This window comes from Sphaeramia orbicularis, chromosome 6 (assembly GCF_902148855.1).
Source record: "Sphaeramia orbicularis chromosome 6, fSphaOr1.1, whole genome shotgun sequence".
NCBI classification, from domain to species: Eukaryota; Metazoa; Chordata; class Actinopteri; order Kurtiformes; family Apogonidae; genus Sphaeramia; species Sphaeramia orbicularis.
In genome coordinates, this window is record NC_043962.1 from 35,639,538 (window position 1) to 35,663,546 (window position 24,009).

Consider the following 24,009-nt stretch of genomic DNA (forward strand, 5'->3'; position numbering starts at 1 on the left):
CCCTCCTTCACCTACTGACCGCTAACTGCTGCATCACCCCGGCTCAGTGGGAGGTTCAGGAGGGGAGTGGCTCCACAACACAAGCCAATAGTCTCACAGGGAAAGCGACAAGATACCCAGATGAAAAGTAAGGTAGCCTAAAAAAGTCAAAGAATGTGTAACTTTAGGCGACGCTTTAGCAGACGCCTTTCGCTATAATATAAACTAGCTAGTAATAAATAAATAAATAAATAAATAAAACTAGCTAGTAGCTGACGTTAGCTAGCTTAACTGTCAGAAATTAACTTACTTCACTCACTTAAATCTTTGAACTGCTCTTTAAATGAAGACGTAAGGGTTAGGCACATACAATACATAAAATATACATTTACAGAAAGCAAAATAAAGTAATTTATTATTAAGTAAATAGGAATTTATAGTTAATCTGTTTTTTAGAGAAAACTGCTATGTTACTTATCTTTCAGTATGAGGTTTGACAGCCAATCAGAAACGAGTATTGCCCATACGTAAATGCGTAACTCATAAAAGTTTTGTTAAAAAATAAAAAGTAAAACCTTTATGTTGACTAGGTTGAACATATTAAAAGGCTAAAAAAGAGAAGTAGTCATATAATTTTCGCAAGGGATAATACAATTAATTTTACTCCTACATAAGTGTGTATATTCCATTGTACGTGCTACAGATGATTAACCTCCTATGACCCAGGAAATGTCAGCAAAGTACAAGATTTTTTTTGTTTTTTATTAAATAAGTGCCTATATTGAAAACATCATGATACAACAGTTTTTTTAGATGCAGTTTTTAAAATTTTTATTGAATGTCCTTTGTGGTGGACAGTTTTCTTTTCTTTTTTTCTTTTCTTTTTTTTTTTTTTGTATAAAGTTGTGAAACTCTTGCCCACAAATGTGGACAGACCCATAGCTGGCTCTTAGGAGGTTAAGGTTCATTTGGGTCCTTTTTTATCTATAGCACATATTTGTAGTATTGCAGACCACATATCTCTACAACTTTTCATGAGCACATAAAAAAAAAAAATCAAAAAGCTTTAAGAAATAGAAGCTTTAAAAGAACACTTCACTCTTCCTTCAGTTTTTCACAAATATCCAAAACCAACACTTCATCTTGGCAACACTTGGTTTCACTGGACAGGAAGGAGAGGAGAAATTGTAAACTGACAAGTAACTGGTAACCTTACAGAAAAATGTAGTGGAATAAAAAGTACAATATTTGTCTCTGACACACAGCAGAATCGAAATATAATGTTGCAAAGTACTTTATTATATTCCAGGACCACAAAAACACAGGTTAAATGTGGAGCAGTTTTATCAGACTATTGTACTTTATGGCTGACCAGGAAGTGAAACTTGATTCAACTTACACACTGATTTAAAAATAACAGCCATTGTAGCATACTTTTTGCAAAGTAGACTACAGTATATAGGCTAAAAATAGATATACTGAAATAAGAAAAAACATAATATTTTCATTAGAACATGAGAGGGAGTGAACATTTGGTAATATTTTAATAGTCTTGTATGTTTTATAGTTAAAACTTTAGGTGTTCAGAGGTACTTTAAAAGACTCATATCTTTAACAGCCCAACCCATATTTCTGTAGTTCCTCTTCCAGTCATTTGTACTTTAGTGTGTCCTTTACTTTGTGACAGAGGCTTACAGAGTCTATATGCTGCCATTCCCTTCTCCTCACAGCTACCTCTTGTTCTACCCTGAACAGATTTAGTAGTGCAGCCCCCTCTGTTGCCCTTCAAGTGGTTCACACAGTGCTGTACTGGTGTAATTATGTTATCCTCCTCTGCGGGGTGTGGCTGCGTGTACAGAAATATAGCTGCTTATTTTCTGGACCACATTTACTTCAGCCTCATATCGCCTGTCCTTTTTAACATGTGGGTCCTCCTGGGTGTGCACAGCTCTCCAGGGTTTTCCAAGACTAATCGTGAAAACCATCTTTAATAACAAGGCTGGGAAGGCCACCCATTTGACATGTTAGTATTTATTTTATTTTTACAGTTAAAGATAAATGATGTGAAACAGAAATAGGTCAACAGAACCATTGAGTGGGAAGCTCACAGATCCAATAACACCAAGTATCATGTGGAATCCAAACATTTTCACTTCATATTTCAGTCTTGTACATGGAAATAGAGGCGTTATAAATAGTTTGTTATACACCTGAAAGTTAAAGAAAGAAGTACAATAATGTCAGGAGGGTCTGATTTGAATATATATTATAATCTCATAGCTATTTGGGATCAGCAGGACCTGATGAGTATAAAAACAACATTGTCCTTGAAAATGAAGTCACTCTGTTTTACTGTACAACATCAGTATGTCACCAGTGTGAAACAACACATGAACATTTTCATTCAATCCCAGACAAAACTAAGGCAAACAAATGTAAAATACTCAACATTTTTTTCCTTGCTACAAACTCCTGGGAACTGTCCTTTGTGTCCTTAGGGCCACCCTGTTATGGTTAAACAAAGATTCAGGGTTTCCCAGAATAGCCTTGTTTTCTGCAGTACAATGGGGTTTTCAAAATGATTTCTACAATATCACATTGAGTTCAGTCATGTTGTCCTTCTCAAATGAATGATGAAAATCCTACACAGCCATGTCCTAACATTAAGATCTGTCGAATTTGCATGACATGTCAGCCTACAAATGTTATGTAGGATAAACAGGCTTTCAGAAAGTATAATTTGTGTAAAACAATGTGGACACATATTGTTCTTTTAGAAAGAACAATGAGGTGCAGGAAACCCAAAGAATAATGTCATCATATGCATACATATGAGTTCTTTTAAGAGGTACTTTATGTGCAGCAAAATATAGGTAAAATCTAAAAGTAATGAATGGGCCCAATGCCATGTATATATTATCCCATAAAGACCCAGTGCTACTTTTGTGTCAGTTCCCAAATTAATTTTTCTCCCTATTTAATCTTTACTGAAGTGATTTATCATCATTTATTATAATCTTTCCCTCTGTATTTTGCATTTTTCACTGTAATTCATGCATTTCCTTACATTTAATTTCCTATATTTAATTTAGATGTTCATGAAAACAGAGTAAATTCAAAGATTATTACATTTAAACAGAGAAAACTGAAGAAAAAGTGACTTTTTCAGCAAAGATATCATTAACTGAATGTAAACCCAGTATCTCCATCCACTGTCATTGATCCAACTCCATGAGTTTTACTAGTAAATCAATGCTGTAGAAGATGATGGTGTTTCCACGGTAACTACAGAGCCTCTGAATGCCCAAATGGATCATATTTGATGACCATGAAAAGATGACACACTGCATTTTATATCAATTATTTACATGTATTGATAGGATTAGTAGATGAATAGATATTAAACAGTTTAGATCAGTAGATGGTTTTGGTTGGCGTTGGATGTTTAGGTCTTTATGGGTTATGGGACAGGATAGATGAAATGAACTTTATTCATCCTCTAAGGGACATTTAACTGACCTCAAAATCCAATAAAATAGTATTAAAGCAACTAACATTATTTGCAAAATATTCATAATGATTCAATACATATACGGTATGTAAAATTAAGTCCACTTCAATTGTTCAGTGTATTTGCAGTTAACAGAGGTGTTGTACAGTCCGATGGCAGAAGGGATGAAGGATATATTTGCACCTGTACCATTGCTTTGCATTTAACAGGTCATAATTTATACAGTATGTTAATCAGATATGTTGGTTTACAGCTCTAACAATAACAATACATGCATAGCTTTAATCATTAAAATACACAGACCTATGGTAAATGTCTTGTAGTGTTACCGACATGCAAATCCTATATATCTGACATTATTTATCTTGTATTATTGCTTTGTTTCTTTTATTGTAGGTGGAATGTGGAGCTGTTTTATCTAGTGGGAAGTAAAACCACTGAAGAAGCAGCAGAGAAAGATGACACATAGTTAAGAAATAAACCCTGGCTGAAATATTAGAAAAACATAGAGATGCAGATATTGGTGGATATATTAACAGTGCAGTGGTAGTCATGTCCTTATGTCCCTTTTTCTTGTTTGTTTGAGCATTCACATCATCTCTGCAAATGAATTTGCACAGAATAGCCATTAATGGACGTGGATGTGTTCTACAGTTTGTAATTTCGTGACTCAGAATGGTGATGCTAAATGTCACAGCCAGCTCTTATTGATGTGTGTAGGATGATTCAGTCACTAACGCAGCCAAGAGCCTTTTACAGGCGGTGGAAGCCAGTGTCTCTGCTGCCATCTACCGGTGGAGGCGTGCAACTCTGCATCACTGAGGAGGAGGTAACAAAAATATGCCATTCCATCGCACCTGACAAAGACTAATCGAGATTGTCTGTTTTATTCTGTAGCTGCTGAAACACGGCAGATGCTTTTTGTTTGAATTTTTTTTTTAAATCCAAGAAGACTTAACAGAGAAGAAGAAAAGGCGGAGGCTGTAAAAAAAATATTAACCTACTGACTGCAGCAACAGGTAGAGTCGCTTTTACATTCCTCAGCTTGTGAAACAACAACACGTTTGTTCCTAGAGGAAGTACGGAAGTTGCCTACTGTCTTTTTAAGAGTCCTCATGTCATGTCATCCTATAGTTGGTCTGTCGGTGATCTGACTCAAAGCTTTGGGACTGACTGGTGAATGGTGACTGCTTAGAATTCGGGAAGTCGCATCTGGATCCATCACTAACATCATGCCAGCCGTCCACAGGAGGCAGGTAAGGGGGTTTTTCCACGCACACAGCATTAGACAAGGAGATGGAAGCGATACGCGTTGATCCACAGCCAGGTTTGACTTTGACAGCTGTTGTTGTGTTGGCATCGGCCTACAGAAGGGACAGCTCCAACCATGCACCCCCCCTGTCACGTTCCAGTATAATGTTCCATAATAATGTGATAGAATTGAATGGGATGTTATTGATTTCCTTTGTATTACAGTGTTGAGCTCTGCCACACCTTCATTGTCTTGGCTTCCATGTAACAGTGTGTAGGCTTGTCTGGAAGTGAATAGCATGGATTGGCATGGCAGTCAGAGGACATCATGCTTATACCATGCTGTTTAGTCAGGTTCAGATAAGCACTTCCTGATCACGGTCTTATCTGGTGACTCAGGTACACCTCAGTTTTTGTTTTTGTTTTTTTTTTGTTCTTCTTCGTTTTGTCACCTCAGTGGCATTCACAGACACACCTCCACTGATAGTTAGACTGGATTCTTTAGCAGATCAGGCAGATTTTGAATTCCAGCTGCATGTTTAACCTAATTATTACAACAAAACTATCGTGCCAGATATAATACTTCTAAAATAATTTGATCTGCCATTGTTGTGTGATATCTCCTTGTGTTATATATGTATATATATATATTTTTTTGTTTATAGCCCAGTATTGAGTTTTTGGAATTTATGGGAGTGGTCAGAGAGAATGGCAGTGATCAGACATCCCTTCCTCCTGTGGTAAGATGTATTGTATGCATTCACCTATACACAAACATAATATAAACTGAACATCAAAATAAACTTATCACATATTCTATGTGATGCCATTTCACACCATTTTATTAAAATGATGACAAATTCTTTCATGTTCTTAAAAAAAAATTAATTAACAAACAAAATACAACAAACAACAAAACATTGGATGAGTATCCAGAGGATAATGTAAAATATGACAAAGGGTAGTTCAACAAAGTTCACATTTAGCAACAAGCAACATTATTAATCCACAGCAAGTCAAAGATTGACCAAATGGTCCAGATCAATGTCCTCAGTACTGGGTACATCCTCCCTGAGTCCTAACACAGGCTGTGCACCTGCTGCGCATACTCTGGATTAACCTCCTTGGGGGATGTTGTCCCACTCTTCCTGAAGGGCCTGTATGAGCATCTGGCGGTTGCCAGGTGTTGGACGCCTAGCATACACGGATCAACCAAGAATATCCCACAGATGTTCAATGGGATTGAGATCAGGAGAGTAGGATTCCCATGGCAACACTTGAATAACACTTGAAAGAAGTGGTGATACGTTTCTTTTGATGTTCAGTTATATACTGAATAAAATGAAACTATATACCAGTATGCAAAACTATGTAATCATGATACAAAACAAAAACATATCAAGAACTGAAACAACATTATATATGAATACATTTATTATTACCTCTGCCAGGAGGTATTGTGATCACTTTGCTTTGTGTGTTTGTTTGCGTGTTTATTTGTTTGTTTGTTAGCAACTTTACGGGAAAACTATTACAACCATCTTCACCAAATTTTTCCCATAGATAGGCCTAGACCCTGGGACGAACCCATTAAATTTTGGGCCAAGTAGGCCAAAGTTCAAGGTCACAGCAAGGTCACAAAATCTCAAATTTTCCAATCTTTCATCATTGAGAAATTTTCGAAAATTCATAAAAAATTTCAAAATGGCCCTGATTAGCCTCTAATTTGATACACCCGTAGCTTATAACAATATCTTATATCTGGCACAAAATTGTCCACATCCACTGTGGAATGTGGACTCTGTGGACATTTCAATTTAACATTGGAAATCCCATTTATGACACATTTTTCGTTATAACTCAACAAATATTGATTGGAATTTAATATAATTTTTACATACACATGACTGGTACCAAGCTTCAACTTTTTCTCCTGTATGGAACAACCTTGAAACTGTTTAATTTAAAAAGAAATAGTCGATCCACACATGAACACTGTTCGGGGTGCTTGGCAGAGGTTTGCGTTCTCTGAACACTTGTTAATAATATATTTACATGAACACATTTTCTGTAGATATTCCTATAACCTTAACTCTTAATATATCCAGAGAATATTGCCTTTTAGCAAACATTAAGACAACAAAATTAACCCATAAAGACCCAGTGCTACTATTATGGCATTCCCAAATGAATTTTTTTCTCTATTTAACCTTTCTTAAGTGATTTATCACCATTTATTATGATATTATCCTCTGTATTTTGAACTTTTTCAATGAAAATCAGGTATTTTACCATATTTAATTTACTGATCATGTAAATGACCACAAAAGCTCAAATTAAAGTTGAGGGTTATTATATCAGAAACACAGAAACATAAAGAAAACGTGACTTTTTCAACAAAATCTATCATTAACTGAACATAAAAAAGTGTGTCTGTCCACTGTCATTGATCCAACTCCATGGGTTTTACTGGGGAATTAATGTTGTAGAAGATGACGGTGTTTCCACATTCACTACGGAGCCTCTGAACGTCCAAATGGGTCATATCTGATGACCGTGAAATGATGACAAACTGCATTTTACACCAATTATTTACATGCATTGATAGGATTAGTGGATCAACAGGGATTAAATATTTTAGATGAGTAGATGGTTTTGGTCAGCAGTGAATGTTTGGGTCTTTATGGGTTAATCACAATATCAGTTTGTGCAAGTATTTCATCATAAAAGTCTGTGATTTAAGGTGGATTTAGTATGATCTAAAAGCAGAAATGGAAAAAAAAAATAGACAAGACCTCTGTTCTACAACCAATGACACTGAACAGACAGAGTGAATGAAAATGAAACCTGTGCATTTAATTTAATTTTTTTTTTTTTTTAATTTTTTACATTTTTTATGCTACTGGAAGTTTGTATGTTTCAGTTAGAAAAATACACAACTGCCTACATACTGTATATTTGCATTTTTCTCAATAACCAAGCAAGTACACTAAAATCAAAATAATCCCAATATTGTCTACAATATCCACAGTATGACTCTTTTACCAAATTGTGTAGTGCTAAGTAACATATACAGAAACATCACACTTTCTATAGGGTCATACTGTATATGACGTTTATTACACTTCCATATGGGTATTCAGAGAAAGACTGACTTGCATCCATCTGCAGAAGTCTCAATATAGTTATTATTTCTGACCCGCAGCACACTCCACTCTCATATGACTACGTCCTGGTCGCAAAAACTATTGACAACCAGGAGAGGCAGGCATATAAGAAGCAATGTGAGTACATTGAAGAGCTGAAAAAGAAGAACCTCAAAGTCACTGTAAGTTTTTGATCCAAACAAATGCTTTTCTTATTCATGTGTAAACATGTTTTTTCAAGGTTGATCAATTCATTTCTTCTTTTTATTCATTCTGAATAGAAAATTATAGATGATGATCTTGTCTTTTATGGGATTCAAGCACCTAAAGAAATTTTTGAGAAGTACAGGTACCTGTTGAAAGTATCTGATGCCTGTAATTGGAGCTCAGATCAGAACATTGTCCCTCTCAGCACCAGGTAAACAATATTACTATCTAAGAGTTTTATACACACTTTACTCACACTCTTTGGTAACAGATTGAAGTATTGAAGTAGTATATACAGTATTTTTTATTATTACACATGTCCTTACTTTCCTTTCTAAATCATTTGAAAAGTAAATGCATGCTTGTTTTTTAAATATGTGGCATTGAGATATCAAACATTTCCTCTTAATATTACTTAAATGATCAAAAAAAATGTGATGTTATAATTTAAAAATGATATATTTCTTCATTTCAGAATAAGGATTGTCCACTTCATTTTGAATCACACCCCTATCCTTTCTGGAGGTGAGAAGACTTTAACAAATTCATGATCTTTCTCAGATAAGCAGAAACCTAAGGCTTATTCATTTTACCTGTTTGTCCTCTAGAGGGTCTGAGGGATCTCATGAAGATGAGGGTTTTTGAAGCACGATTCTGTTTACATGAGGTAAAAATACTGAAATGTGTTATTAAAATGCAGTCTGTAAAGTCATACAGCATTTATGCATAACTTACAAACTATTTCAGATAGTACATTTCAAAGTTGTCATAGTTTCATTTTAGGATTGTACTTAAAAAAGACTCCAAACATATGACTGTATGTGCAGAAAACATTTATTAAGGAACGCATCAGCACTTCTTAAGAATACCTGTAAATGATATGCTATTGTTTTCTTAGTGTGCATGCACAAATTCCCATGCTAAAGATAGTCTGTTTTAGTGTTATTTTTAGTAATGTCTGAAATTATCAAGTGGAATTTGGCACTAACCTACTATCACAATGCTCTATTGTCTCAGGTATTTGTACACAGCATATATTAATGTGGTGAATCATCTGTTATTACCACATATTAGGACATGTATTTCTGCACATATGAACATAGACACAAATGGTTTTCTGTTTCCTTATATAACATCTCATAGGTGAAGGTGTTTTTTGTTTCTTTGAATCTTTGTTAAAGAATGTTTATATATATTTACAACCATTACTCCCATCATAACAGTTTTGTATGCTTTTACCTGTATGTGTCAGTTAGCATAGATTGCTAAACATCAACAACAGATTTATTATTTCTCTGTTAGCATCTTTTTATGCAGGCTGTGTTAACCAGCTTGTACAAAACTGTCTTCATGTTGGAGATTTCCTTTGATTTCTTTGTGCTTCTGCTCTCAGAAAAAGAAACAGAGAGAGCTGAAGGAGAGCTGGGCTCGATGGACAGCCTGTCTCCAAGGGCAACCCATAACTGCTGTCAGGTTTGGAAAGCAACACAACAACCTATTTATTATTCCGCTTTTTTTGACAGTTGCAGTTATTGCAGCATTGTTGTTTTCCATTTTCATGATACTGTGAAGTACACTCAGGTATTAACAAGACAACAGCAAATAGGTGAACACCCACACATGATGCACGCATGTTGGAGGTCAATATTTAAAACAACAGACTTAATGCAGGAACAGATCAGAGATGTTGTCGATGCAGAAGAGTACAACGTAAACATGTGTCATGCCTTTAAAACTGAGTTAAAATTGTAACAGTGTGGTCCATACCACACACATTGTGCAATATCATTTAATTATATAATTACCAGGCCTCCTGTCATATATTTATAAGCACACATGACATCATCAGCGATGTTTGTCAACTGTATAAATGCTTCCAAGCACCTCGGCTCCAAAATGAAGCAGACGCAGAAGTATCTTAAATTTGTAATATTACTGATGGTCATTGGGATTGGCTCCAAAAATCCTGACTTGCATTGCACTTCTCTCTGATAAGTAAATATTTTTTTTCTGGAGTCATTCCTATCCCATGTGTTCTATTTGGAACTTCTACTAATTGACCTGGTCCATCTTTAAATCTTTCTTCTGTTAATCTCAGCTCACATGCCTTTCAGTTTATTTCATAAGAGGTATTTTTAACTCACATATTCAACCTTAGTTGTGGTTAATCAGTTCCACTTACACGACTGCAAAACTCTTTTGTTATAAAATGGGTGATGAGTTTTAAAGTAAATAAGCTAGTGTTTAGTATTATCATCACTGAGCCCCTGGGCTCCTGTAGTTTTGCCTCTTTTATCCATATACAGTCACTTCTGGGTCCAAAAAGCTAATGTGGCAGTGTCCAAATCATAAACTACTGGATTCAAAGTGGCATTTCAGACACCAGTCTATGACGTGAAGGTACCTCTGTCCATTAATTGTATGTGGACTAGGGTTTCCAGTTCCACATCCACAGAGGAATAATAAACTCAAAATTGTTAATGTTAATGTACACTATTTATGAGTTTAATAACCTGATAAATATCGGTGATATTTAATATTTTTTTCTCTTCTTTAAAATGTGGGAACATTTTAAGTTATTGATAAGATGTTATCTGGTTATTACATGAACATACAACATTTGTTATGTGACTTCTATTTTAAAGTAAACTTTGTTGCGATTTATCACGATAGAACCACCCATATATCATGACAAGAAGAATATACTACAAAAAAAGAATTAAATCAAAGTAATGTTCAGTAAAATTTATATCATATTTAATAAATACATTTATACACAGAGTTAACAAATAGTGAAGTGTATGAAACTTTGCAGTAAACACAGATTTTTAAATGAGAAATTATTGCATATTGTTTCATGGTTTTTAAGGCTTGTATGTGCTTGTACCAGGAATTACTTTGGGGAGAAGGTGGCCTTGTACTACCTGTGGCTTGGCTGGTATACATATCTGCTCATCCCACCGGCTCTCATCGGGCTCGTTGTCTTCCTTTATGGTCTTGCCTTCTTCAATGATTCGCCCCTCATGTAAGTATTCCCACAACTCCACAATATCTGTGTCACAACTGCACATTAACATTTTGAGACTCTGCTTATTTTCTATAATGCTGTTCTTGGTTCTTGGTAGCATCATCAGATATGGTATGGCTGCATGGTTTGGTACACTAATAGTTCAGTCTAAATCTAGACTCAAGAGTATAGTGAAAACAGCGATGAAAGTTATAGGGTCGAATAATCAGCTCCAACCCTTGCAGTCTGTTTATGAGAGCACTGTAATCAGACAGGCAAACAGAATCCTGCAGGACCCGTTTCATGTGTTGTTTTCCGCATATGAATTGCTACCTTTGGGTAGACACTATAGAGCCATCTGCTGCACAAGCAACAGCTTTAAATTATCCTTCCTCCCCTCCTAAATCTATCTTCTTAATAAATCTCAACCACGTACTTTGTAACTGCGAAAATGGCTGGTTACTATTTATTTATTTATCACATTTTATCTCTATTTATTGATGGTGGTGTTTCATCCTTTATTGGTAATATTTTTAATCACTTTGGCTTTAATTCTTGTGATGTTGTTACATATTTTGGTATGGATTTAGGGTTGTGCAAGAGTTTTATTTATTTACCTACTGGTGCTGTATCCTGTCCATTGTTTCAGTATGTCATGTCATAGTATTGCTGTCACGTGTCTTATTTATTATTCTGTGTCTGCACTGAGATGTCTTCTTGTTTGTACTATGTTTTCTGTATGGCGTTGCAGCCCCTGTGCACTATTGACTACAACAAATTTCCCCCAATACAACAAAGTATATCTTATCTTATCTTATCTTATCTTATCTTATCTTGTCTTGTTAAATACCTCATAAATAAACCACTGTCTTTTAGAAAGGAGGTTTGTGAGGCTGACACCGTCATGTGTCCACTTTGTGACAAGAGATGTAAAGTGTGGCTGCTTTCGGACACCTGCACCTACGCTAAGGTACATAACAGTGCACTTATACTTGACAAATGATTTACGTCAGTTGGTGTTCACTGCTGCTGCTGTTCTTCTACAGGTGACCCTACTGTTTGACAACAATGGCACAGTGCTCTTTGCGATGTTTATGGCAATTTGGGGTGAGTTAATATGTCCACAGGATGTATTTATTCTTATATTCACAGAAACCTTCATTTCATTTTGTTCTCAAATGTTTCAGTTGTTATCAAAAAATTCATTTTTGTTTATCAGAAAAAACAAAGACATACAGTAACAAAGCAATACGAAATATGAACAAAAACCAAAATCTAACAATAGGAGCTAAAAATGAAGACAATATAATCCTAACATGTCAGTGGAGTTCATCTGCACAGCAACAAATGCACTATGACTGAGCAGAAAGTCCCTGTAGTACAATAAAAGATAGAGGAATTGAAAAACAAATACAAGGGGTATAAAATGAAACTAAAACTGACTTGAGAAGAAAATGAGTACTGTCAAACCCTATTACTTACCTCTTAATAAAAGACATAATATCTCTCCAGACCAGAAATTTCTGGTTCTCACTAAAAATAAGAATGCTTTAGTTGTCTGTGATGTAATACTGAAAATCTTGGCGAAACAGTACAATCAGTCTTTTATTTGCCTCCGTTTCTATTCGATCAAACTGAATGTTTTCATATGCTGCCAAGGAGATGCCACATCACTGAGAGAACATACTGGCAACTCACATCTTCTTCAGCCTAATCCATCTGTCAGTGGAGGTGGTCCAGTAGTCATCCATACCAATACATAAAAATCACCACTGACACTTTTATTCAGCTTTAATTCCTTTGTCCATCTATGTTTTAGATTGTTATACAGATTTCAGCGACCTCTAAACATATGTCATCTTGAATTATATATTGATTCTAACTGTAAATAAAAATAATTGAAACCAGTTTACTTTACTGAAGTATAATAGCGCTACTGTCTGAAAAACTAGAGTGCTGGCTGCATGCTCCAGTGAAAAAGTTAATGCATGAAATCTAAGAGGAAGTATTTAAAGGAGGGAGTGAGACAAGGAAGAGAAAGACTAAAGAAGGACAGAGGTGAAACCTAAGGCTGTAAGTCATAATGAACCCAGAGAAATATAAACTTTCACAAAAAGCAAGCATTATAAAAACAACCATACAACTATAATTTTGTAATTACTCTCTGAAAAATCAATGACTGGAATAAACTTGATGCAAATTACCATCAAAGTTGCAGATTATGTTGAAACCACAACAGTAGGGGTCACTTCTTCCATCGTTTTCATTTCCTAAAAATGTTTTTCTTGAACAAATGTGAAGTAAGCTTTAATCAGTGCTGTCTTACATTGCGAATCACATGCTGAAAATGTAATTAATGAATTATTAAGCCTTCTAACGGCTGGATCTGAGGTCTGGTTTCTGGCAGGTTCAGTCACAGGTTACAAATATAACATTTCCTCTAGTTATTGAATGTCTTAGACACAACTTAAGAGGAAAACGTCTCATATTGCAAATCACATCTTGCATGCTGTTAATTTTGTGAAGTGGTTCATTGTTGAAAAACCTGTTGCTAAAACTCAAGGGATGTGTTTTTTTTAAATAATAAATCTCTGTTCTTTACAGCAACACTTTTTCTGGAGTTCTGGAAGAGACATCGGGCTTCGTTTGTGTGTGAATGGAAAGTGTCTGATTGGTGTGAAGAGGAGGTACATCTATAATACAGCTCCACATTTATTCAGTTTTATGTCTAACTTTTGAATCTGTGGCTCTGAGGGCTTTAAATAGACACGTACAATGTGTATATATTCAGCATAAAAAAACCATTGAAACTTTAAAAATGTGACCAAGAGGAAGAGAGGCGGTCACAAGACAAGACAAAACTGATGCAACAGGGGGTTAAAGAATCAGGCTTATTTCAACAAATATCAGTTCTTAACTCTTCCTGAAATAAAGCATAAATCTTATGTTGTTTAAAAATTAATATTAACTTTTATCATTACATTTTTCAGTGTAAAACAATGTAGTTTTGTTATTTTGTCTAGTTTTTCTGCAAATAAATGTTGTGAATAGCTGAGCTGTGTTTATTCATTTGTTTGTTTCTGTGTTTTTAGGAGGAATTAATCCTGGAAATTGTGAACAACGTCAACTGTGAACCCAAGAAGTATAAGCACTCATATCTGCGCAGCACTTTGGTGTTGATCTGTGTCACAGTTATGGTGGGTGACTTGTCATTCTAATATAATTATAGAGCTTGTAAAGTGGCAGAACATTTTTACAAAAGTTGAAATAGTGTCATGCTAGTTTGGTGTCAAATACATGTAGCTGAAAGTGCATAAGTTAAAATTAAGTCCAGAGAAAATGTGTTAGTTGGAGGGCCTCAGAGGTGTTATACTACAGTGAGTGTTTTTGTGTTTCCACAGATACTCGTGATCATTGGCCTGACACATGCCTTAGTGGTGTTTAGGGTGATTGCAGCGGTTCTCTTGGCTGAAGGATCATGGGAGTTTCTGAGCAACCACTCCAACAGTGGAGCAATGATGTTAGGGGCCCTCTTTCATTACCTCATTATCATAGTCATGACACGGGTACACAACTTTCTTACCACGTTACTCTTTTTCATGTTGACATTGCTCTGTATTATTCTGACCATGTGTTTATGTTACAGGTCAACAGGATAGTAGCCATGAAGCTTTGTGAAATAGGTACATTTATTCTTCTCATTTTTGACATTTCTAATGGATGCTGTTGAATTTGTATCACACCTATATTTGCAGACTAATTTACACATTGAAATATAACATTATGCAAATGTTTTGAAGTCATTTGAAAAGGTAAAAACAGAATTCAATCTAGAAATTACAGATTTGTTTCGATATCTACAAATACGACACTTTTACAATACAGAAATAAGAAAAGGGATTTCAAGTATTGGGGCTGACTTAACATTTTTTACAGATGCCTACAAAAGTATGCCAAGTAAAATTATTTCTAAATTATATAAAGGGCTGCAGAAACTAAATGGAAACAACACATTATACATTAAATCAAACTGGGAGGAGGAGCTGGGTATTGTCTTGTCAGAGAGTGATTGGTATACCATGTGCAACACACAACAAACATCTACTAGCTCTAAAAAGATGGAGGGAATTTGGGTGGAAAAGCTTGATTAGATTCTTAATTACACCACATATCACTACTAAAGTAGAGGGACATCAACAATATTGTTGGAGACAGTGTGGGCACGCAAGTGCTAGTCAGTCTCATATTTTCTGGACATGCACAAAACTGAAGTCTTTCTGGGAAAGGCTTTTTAAAATAATTGAGGGCATTATGACTTTTACGATTCCTAAGGACCCAAGTTTTTTTTGCTTGGATTGATTCCTGGACATGTAATAGAGAAAGAAGACAAATACGTTTTTAAAATTCTTATAATTGATTCCAAAAAGATCATTACAAGGAACAGGCTCAAAACTAATGCACCTCGTGAGGATCAGTGGCTAGCTATAATAGAAGAAATCTACTCTATGGAAAGATTAACTTATTATCTACAGATCAAGGAACATATCTTCATAAAGCGCTGGAGAAAATGGCTGGAGTATAAACAAAACAATGCATAATTAGTACTGTCTGTCATTTAAGTGTCTGAGTGTTAAACAAGAACTAGCCTAGTCATTTAATTTTGATTTCCAGCGGAATGCAATTGAATTTCCTACAGTCAAATAGAGCAATGGTATAGAGACACCAGTTTCAGTGTGTTTCAACTACGCAGAGTCTCCATTAGGGCGTAATGCAAAAGACTTGGTCGAATTTAGTTTTGTTTCTGGCTATTGCATTTTTCCATTACTTAGTTTTTGAACAGTAAAGACAGTGACAATATTTTTTTTATTTGCTTTTCATATATAAAGAAGTGTTTGCCTCTAAATACTTTGTTTTAAGAAAACCCTATGTACAATGCTTTGAATCAACAAATATATGAATAGAAAAAATCAACTGTGACAAAAGTAGTGCATTATAAAATATATTTCATACATATTGTAAAAGATATGGTGCAAAAAAAAAGAATTTGCTGCTTGTAATACAGTGGTCTGTTTCTAGGATAAACTAAAGACCATTATAAGACTCATTAACTGAGAGTCCTCATTTATGCCTGTGTCAACATGTAGCAGCGGTTGTGTATCGCACAGACCTGAGTGACAGGTTATGGTGCTTTTCATCCAGTAAAAGTACAGCTTTGTTCTGTTTTTGTTCACATAACAGTTTTGACTGACTTTGAATGTCTAGTCCACTCCTGTTTGCAGCATCTTTGCATATTTGCTTTTGCCTATCCTTCTATCAAACCACATCTGACCGTCCTCATGTCAGATAAATGTTTGTGATCGGCTCTAACAAATCAAGGCCCAGTTGAAATCAGTTTGCGAATAGGAACAGCCAAATGGATGTGGTTCCCAGATTTTCTTTTGAGATGTTCCAGGATTTTTAAAAAAAGTGTTAAAAGAATAGTCACAAACAGTTTTTTGAGGATGAGCAATGAGAAGAGGTGAACAGATCCAGCAGGAAACCAGGCAGGAATCAGTTCTGACTGGAGAATGAGGAGTTATGTGTGTGTGTCTGAGCCAAAGAGTCACACTGACAAGTTTTAGTTTCATTTCTATTTAGTACTAAGTGTTAGTTTGTATCCATAACAACCTTGATGCATTAATTAACATGCGCTTTTCACCTCCTAAGTTTATCTGAACACTTTGCAGATGAAAAAGCATGTCTTACGTAGATGATAGATGTCTGTTCTGAGATTCATGTAAGCTGACTCACCAACATGCTTTATAAGGAAACCTTATGGAAAGTGAAAGCAGTGAAATACTTCCATGTGCAATGAAATGTAATTCATTAAAAAAAAAGGCCTTTAGCAACAATAGAATAATATTTGTGTAATATCTGCATTAAATATACATTACATTAAAGAAAACAAAATAGATGTCGGCAGTGAATAAGATAATACAAGAAAAATGAAATGGATCCAGGCAGCCTTTAACCCATAAAGACCCAAACCTCCACTGGTGACCAACAACATCTACCAGTCTAAAATGTTTAATAACTTCTGATTCACTAATCACGTCAATCCATGTAAATAATTGGTGTAAAATACAGTTTGCCATCTTCAGAGGCTCCGTAGTTACCGTGGAAACACATCTTCTACAACATTGATTCACAGTAAAACCCATAGAGTTTGATCAGTGACAGTAGATAGAAACACTTAGTTTTATGTTCAGTTATTGATATCTTTTCTGAAAAACTTGCTTTTTCTTGAGTTTTCTCTGTTTTTGATATAACAACTCTCAACTTTTTTCTGAACTTTACTGAACAGCTACATGATTAGTAAATGAAATACAGAAAAAATATCTGATTTATACTGAACACAGGGAAAACAAGGAAGATAATGTTACAATCAATGGTGATAAATCACTTAAGAAAGGTTAATTACAGAGAAAAATTCATTTGGGAACTGACACAGAAGTAGTACTGGGTCTTTATGGGTTAATGCTGTATAATGTTGCCATCTGCTGGGTAAATAGTGAACTACATGTACACTGATACGAAATCTGTCTTCACCAGAGGAAACCAGATCATTTGCTGCCACAGAGAAAAGTTTCACCGTCAAGATGTTCACTTTCCAGTTCTTCACCTACTTCTCCTCACTCTTCTATGTGGCCTTTTTTCTTGGCAGGTATGAACTTACAGTAAAATATTCTCATTTGTGTTTTCATACAGATAACATTCATAGTAACTAATAATGTCCAGAATCATATATTCACTGACACAATGACTCATGCTCAAACTTGATGAACTTGAGGTTGTAATGACTTGTTTCTGTAAAACCCTGACAGGATAAATGGTCATCCCGGTGGTTATGTGCGAATTGCAGGGAAATGGAGGCTTGAAGAGGTGGGTAAACATACAAACATCTGATGTAAAATGTGTTAACTAATGCATGTTAAAATGCTGTTAATGATCTTCTTTATGTGTGCAGTGTCACCCCAGTGGATGTCTCACAGACCTGTTCGTCCAAATGGCCATTATAATGGTTCTGAAGCAAACCATCAGCAACGTCTTTGAGTTCACTGTCCCGTAAGTATTATTACACCCCCCCGAAGGGGAGGCGAGGGGTATTGCTTTTGGTTCAGTTTGTTTCTTTGTTTGATTTTTAACACTCTAGCTGCAAAACTATAGGTTGAATTCATACCAGATTTGGTTTATAGATTGCCAGTGACCCAGAATAGATATCATTACATTTTAGGAGCAGTAGGTTAAAGTTTAAATTTTTAATGAATTTTTTAAAATCTTTTTTTTCTATTTACTTATAATGGGTGAAATTTCAAATAACCGTAGCAGCAAAACTATTGGGGGAATTCTTACCAAATTTCGTTTATAGTTTGCCAGTGGCCAAGAATAGATGTCGTTACATTTTGAGAAAAGTAGATCAAAGTTTAAATTTTTTTAATAAATTTTTTAAATCTTTTTTTTTTCCCATTTACTTATAATGGGCAAAATTTCACATGTCTATACCAGCAAAACTGTTGCTTGAATTCATACCAAACTGACTTTATAGATTGCCAGTGACCCAGAATGGATCTCATTACATTTTGGGAACAGTAGGTCAAAGTTCAAACCTTTTATGAATTTTTAAAATCTTCCCATTTACTTATAATGAGCAGAATATGTTCAAGGGGGTGGGGTTTGTTATGCCTGTGCCACTTGTTCAGATTTGTGTATATACTTTACATACACTTCTGTTGCACAGTATGGTTAGAGCTGTTTTTTTTTTTTTTTGGCTTCAGCTGGTTCTCCAGGTGGTTAAAGAGAAGAAGAACCCAGAAGCTTCAGAGGAAATGTGCTCACTGCTACCTAAAAGACGATTCAGAGGCCAAACATGGAGCTGAACTGTGTGACACCTGCAAACTTCGTGACTGGCTCAGCAACTACCGTCTGAATGATGTTGACTCATTCAGCCTTTTTAATGAGTTTTTGGAGATGGGTAAGATCTGTTTCACCCAAACACATACCTCAAGAAGTTAAGTTCTGGGAATAATTTTGCTTGTTCTTTTCTTAGTGATCCAGTTCAGCTTTACCACCATATTTGTGGCGGCATTTCCTCTTGCACCACTGCTTGCTCTCATTAATAACGTCATTGAGATACGTTTGGATGCCATTAAGATGGTCACTCTGGAGCGCAGACTGGTTCCAAAGAAAACAAATGATATAGGTGAGATTTACTGGTAAACTACAACCAAAAGTTTTAAATGAAGGCTGTCATTATGCAGGTGAATTTCCTCTCTTTTGTATATTTTCTTCTCATATTTATGGTGCTTTTCTCCAGGTGTGTGGATAGACGTTTTGGAGGCGATTGGTGTTTTAGCTGTTATCGCAAACGGTCTGGTCATTGGTGTGTCATCAGACTTCATCCCTCGACTCGTTTATCGTTTCCGTTATGGCCCGTGTGCTAACGGCACTGCAGCAGATTTTACAAATCTAGAGTAAGAATGTGCTTTTTGTCTGTATTCACTTGAAAATGTTAATATTATGTCATGTTTTGCTCAATATTCACTTCAAATAAATCATTGTGTCTTTGCAGCTGCATGGCTGGATACATCAACAACACCCTGTCTATTGCACAGATGGACGACCGCAACATACACAATGAGTTTTCAGTTGACCAGATGACGACTCCTAGTGGAGTGAATGTCTCTTACTGCAGGTTTGTTCTGTTTTTTTTTTTTTTTTTTTTTCAATATTTATCTCCAACACTGTAAAGACATTTATAATGTTATTTGTTCCCTTTTCTTAGAGGTTAAAGTGTAACCTATAATGGGTAACAAGCCAAAAGCACTGGTAATATAGTTAATTCCGTGTAATTTCCTGGAAGTGTTGTGTTAGTCTTACTGCAAAGGCTGTAAATTCCCATAATAAAGTCCTATACAGATAAAGTCCACATTCCTTTTTAACGACATGCAACATCTTAAAGAATCTGCTCTCATCTGCTTCCTTTCTGCTAAACTCTGTTGTCTTATTACAGCTATAAAGACTATAGGAGCAATGAGGACTACAGTCTGACCCCACAGTTCTGGCTAATTTTAGCTGTTCGCTTTGCATTTGTGATCTTGTTTGAGGTAAGCTGTCAGTCTACAACTCCAGTTTGTAGACTGATTTGTTTGAGGACGTTATAAAACATTAACCATTAATCCAACATTTTTTCCCAGTTCATCAGTTTTTTAATTTATTTTAATTTATTTATTTGTTTGTTTGTTTTAAACTTAACTTTATGTAGCTGGGGCTAAAACTTAGGGAACATCATCTTAATTAAAACCATATTTTCAGTGATTGAAACTGAGATCACATTAATTAGATTTGCATCTCATCATCTCTTTTGCAGCATGTTGTTGTCATTTGCAAATTCATTGCAGCCTGGTTCGTACCCAGTGCCCCCATGGGCGTCAAGAATGAAAAGCTCTTTGATAAACTCCAGAGACTAAAAGAGGAACTCAGGTGAGTCTCAGATAACACATGGTCACACAGAAAAGAACAGTGAGTTTTAAACTGATATGCAGTAATGAAATGATAAACCTTATGCCTTACATTTCTGTTTGTACATCAGTACTGGGACACATCACACCTACAGCCTCCAATACCTGTTGATTGATATTATCACGATCAATATGTTCATGTTAGTTATTAATAATTATCACAATAAATGAACTAACTAACAGTTGAACTAATGAACTACTTGTCCTATCAATACAATGAAGTAATTCAGGTAAAATGCAGTTTCTCATCTTTTCACCAGCGTTAGATGTGCCAGTTTTGGATGTTCAGAGACTCCATAATGAACATGGAAACACCACCATCTTCTGTAGCATTAATTCACCAATAAAACCCATGTAGTTTGACAAATGATGAGGATTTGATGTCCAGTTAATGATAGACTTTACTGAAGAAGTCACCGTTTCTTCAATTTTCTCTGTTTTGATATAATAGTATTTGAATTTATTCAGTGCTCCTTTGAGTGTCTACATCATCAGTGAATTAAATATTGGAAAATACTTGATTTGTACTGAAAAATACAAAATGCACAGAATAATATAACAAATGTTGATAAATCACTTAGATTTTTTTTCTCTACAATAAAGGTATTTAATTGTAGAGAAAAATTCATTTGGAAGTTACTACAGAAATAGTTGTAGATCTATGAACGTTAAAAAACAATATTGTAACGTCTGCTGTGGTAAAGGTTTATTGTCATCCCACATTTACAGAAAATCTCACCAAACTAATGTTTAGATGTTTACATTTCCTGTATATTTATCATAATTTCTCTACATATTATATCTATTGTTATATGTAAACTAATGAGTTTACCCGTGGGATCCAAAGGTTTTTTGTTTTTTTTGTTTTGTTTTTTTTATGGGCTCAGCTGGCTGACAGGCAGCTGTCTGTACCGATAAGGCAGCAGCCGACACCAACTGTACTCCCAGTCATCATTGCCCATTTTTCTGGCACCTTTGCTTGTGTATCCTCTTTTATTTGGACATTTTACCAGGGAGTATCTCACACTACTTTTTTTTTTGTTTTTTTCTACTTGTCTTGTCCAGCCTCCTAACAGCAGAATGGTAGTCTGGTTCCTCCCGGTGTTGAACAAATTTGCTTTGCCAAGGGTAACGTCATAAAGTATATGAAGCGCCCTTTGATATTCTACTGTGTTTATTATGAGTTTTGTTGAACTACATTTCGATGCCAGACCTGACATGGGGGGTGGGGGTGGGGGGGTAGAAGAAGGGGAGAGAACAAGAGAGAAGAAGGTGGCGAAGACCCTCACAAGAAAGTATCAACAATACGAACAGCAACAACCATGGAGACAATTATAATGGTAACAATAACTACAACCAGAACTGAGTAAACTGGGCAGAAGAGAGAGAAAAAAAAAACAAAACAAACAAAACTACAAAAAAACCCAAAACACAACAATGAGATACATAAGACCTATGAAATGAAGAATATAAGAAAGCATGAACAAAATATCGTATACCACGTTCACACAAATAATACCTATAACAAATAATACCAGTAACAAATCCACACAACATCAGTTGTTCACATTAATCTGCTGTGACAGAGTGATGGGATCCAAAGGTTCTAGATGTGGCAGTTTGTACACTGTTGTGTATTTGTGCATGCTGTACTGTTTTTTTCCAGCAATCACTCCCAAAGTGTTCGGGGTATGGCATCGTGATTGTAAGGCTTTTGTATTTCAAAATTACTAATATCTCCCAAAATACTGGTCCTATCAACTTGTCGTTTTCGCTAGTCTGTTCCTTTACCAAAAATACAGATGTATGCCAAACTGCAGCTGTCAGCTCTTTCCGAATTTTGTGTGAATCCTGAGACACACATACACGCACACACACAGAGGTCACTTGGCTTTTATAATATAGATGAATTGCTCTAAATAATGACTAAATAACTCTAATGTGGTTTGGCTACTTATAGGATTATTGTACTTTTTTTTCTGAAATGTGTGACATTGTGACAAGTTTTTTTTTGTAATTTGCAGCTTATAATGTTGAAACAAGTCTTTGTTTCCTTGACATGAGTACGGCAACCATCTAAACCCTGTTTTTATATCTTAACAGGTCATTTGAAGCATGACAGCCTTCAGACACTTAAATGGGGAACTCTTTCCTGAGAACATGAACCCTGTGTTGCCTTGTGCATTAAAGTGTCTAGACCATCACTTGACTCAACTTCAAACCCATTAATCATAGGAATTCAGAAAGAGGGCTCTCATTCTCTTTTTATTGTTTGCAGTCAGATGTTAAATGCAGGGCGTCAAGCATGAAATGGACCTTGAAGACAGGCTAATTTCCCTAAAACAAATGTACAGGGATTTTACTGTACCGTCTTGTTTTGAGAATGCACTGAACGCTTTTTGTTGGATCTCTATATTTGTGATGTGTGTGTTTATATTGAAGGCCTAAAGATAATTTATTACTGCTACTGCACATACCGTACTGATTGTGTGACAATGTTGCCTTATATTGTACAAATCGCTGTGATGATTGTCACAATTTGCAGAGGATCTGATGGTAACTTTTGTAAATTGGACACAAGAATGTTTTGCTTTTTAATATTTTATATTACCAAATAAAAGAGGACCCTTTTGTCATCATGAAATGTCTTCACGTATGTTCATTTAGTTAATTATGCCATGAAAACATTTTGCCTGTATTCTTTCAGGAACTCAAATTCCTGTCTTGTTCTACTTACAATGCTGTACTTAAGTATACATTTTTGCATTTTCATTTTTGTAACTTTAAACTCACTCTCTTCTATTTTTTCCCACACAATATTTGTCTGACTGCTTTAGTTACTTTGCAGATTCAAATTTGTCATCCTTCTGCTGTGTATTGGAAATCACACCTTTCCAAATGTAGTGATTGTGTGTTTTAAAGTGAAGGATTAAATGCTCCTTTGAACTAATGAATTAATAATTCTCTGAAAAGCCCTTTGAATTTGTTTGCATACATTTGGAAAATGTAAAATCTATTTTCTGAAAATGTATTTTCTGAGCCATTCAAATACTGACTTTATACAGAAATGATTCTCATAGAGCAGAGAAGCATGAATATGATATATGATGCATTTGTGTTGATTAAACCACCTCATAGTGTATAATGTCATTAAAACAAGTTCTGTCTGAAACATCAACACAGTAAAAAATAACATACATGTGAATGCAGAAACAACAAACATAACACAGACAGGGAATATTTTAATGCACAGTGACTAGTTTTCCCTAATAAACCCACATTTAACTACAAATATCCACATGGTAAGGTGTTGAATAAGGCATAACTGTACTTAGTAGCAGAGTATTGTTA

General features: G+C 35.3%; 1 protein-coding gene across 2 annotated transcripts; it reads left to right on the forward strand.

Moving 5' to 3' along the window:
- Positions 1-4,311: 4,311 nt before the first annotated feature.
- Positions 4,312-23,297, forward strand: LOC115420423 (anoctamin-9). 2 transcript variants are annotated; one of them, XM_030135658.1, is made up of 25 exons: positions 4,312-4,509; positions 4,625-4,746; positions 5,407-5,481; positions 7,947-8,069; positions 8,169-8,305; positions 8,570-8,619; positions 8,703-8,761; positions 9,488-9,567; positions 10,985-11,119; positions 11,978-12,071; positions 12,148-12,208; positions 13,706-13,788; positions 14,194-14,298; positions 14,503-14,667; positions 14,748-14,784; positions 17,693-17,804; positions 17,965-18,022; positions 18,108-18,205; positions 18,916-19,112; positions 19,188-19,340; positions 19,455-19,611; positions 19,710-19,832; positions 20,151-20,244; positions 20,508-20,620; positions 22,762-23,297. In XM_030135658.1, exons 2-25 carry the CDS (start codon positions 4,723-4,725, stop codon positions 22,775-22,777), a joined length of 2,349 nt encoding a protein of 782 aa, XP_029991518.1. In that variant the 5' UTR covers positions 4,312-4,509; positions 4,625-4,722; the 3' UTR covers positions 22,778-23,297. The 2 variants fall into 2 exon arrangements, with proteins under 2 accessions (XP_029991518.1, XP_029991517.1); XM_030135657.1 differs by lacking the exon at positions 4,312-4,509 and having other exon boundaries at positions 4,555-4,746.
- The last annotated feature ends 712 nt before the right edge of the window (positions 23,298-24,009 follow it).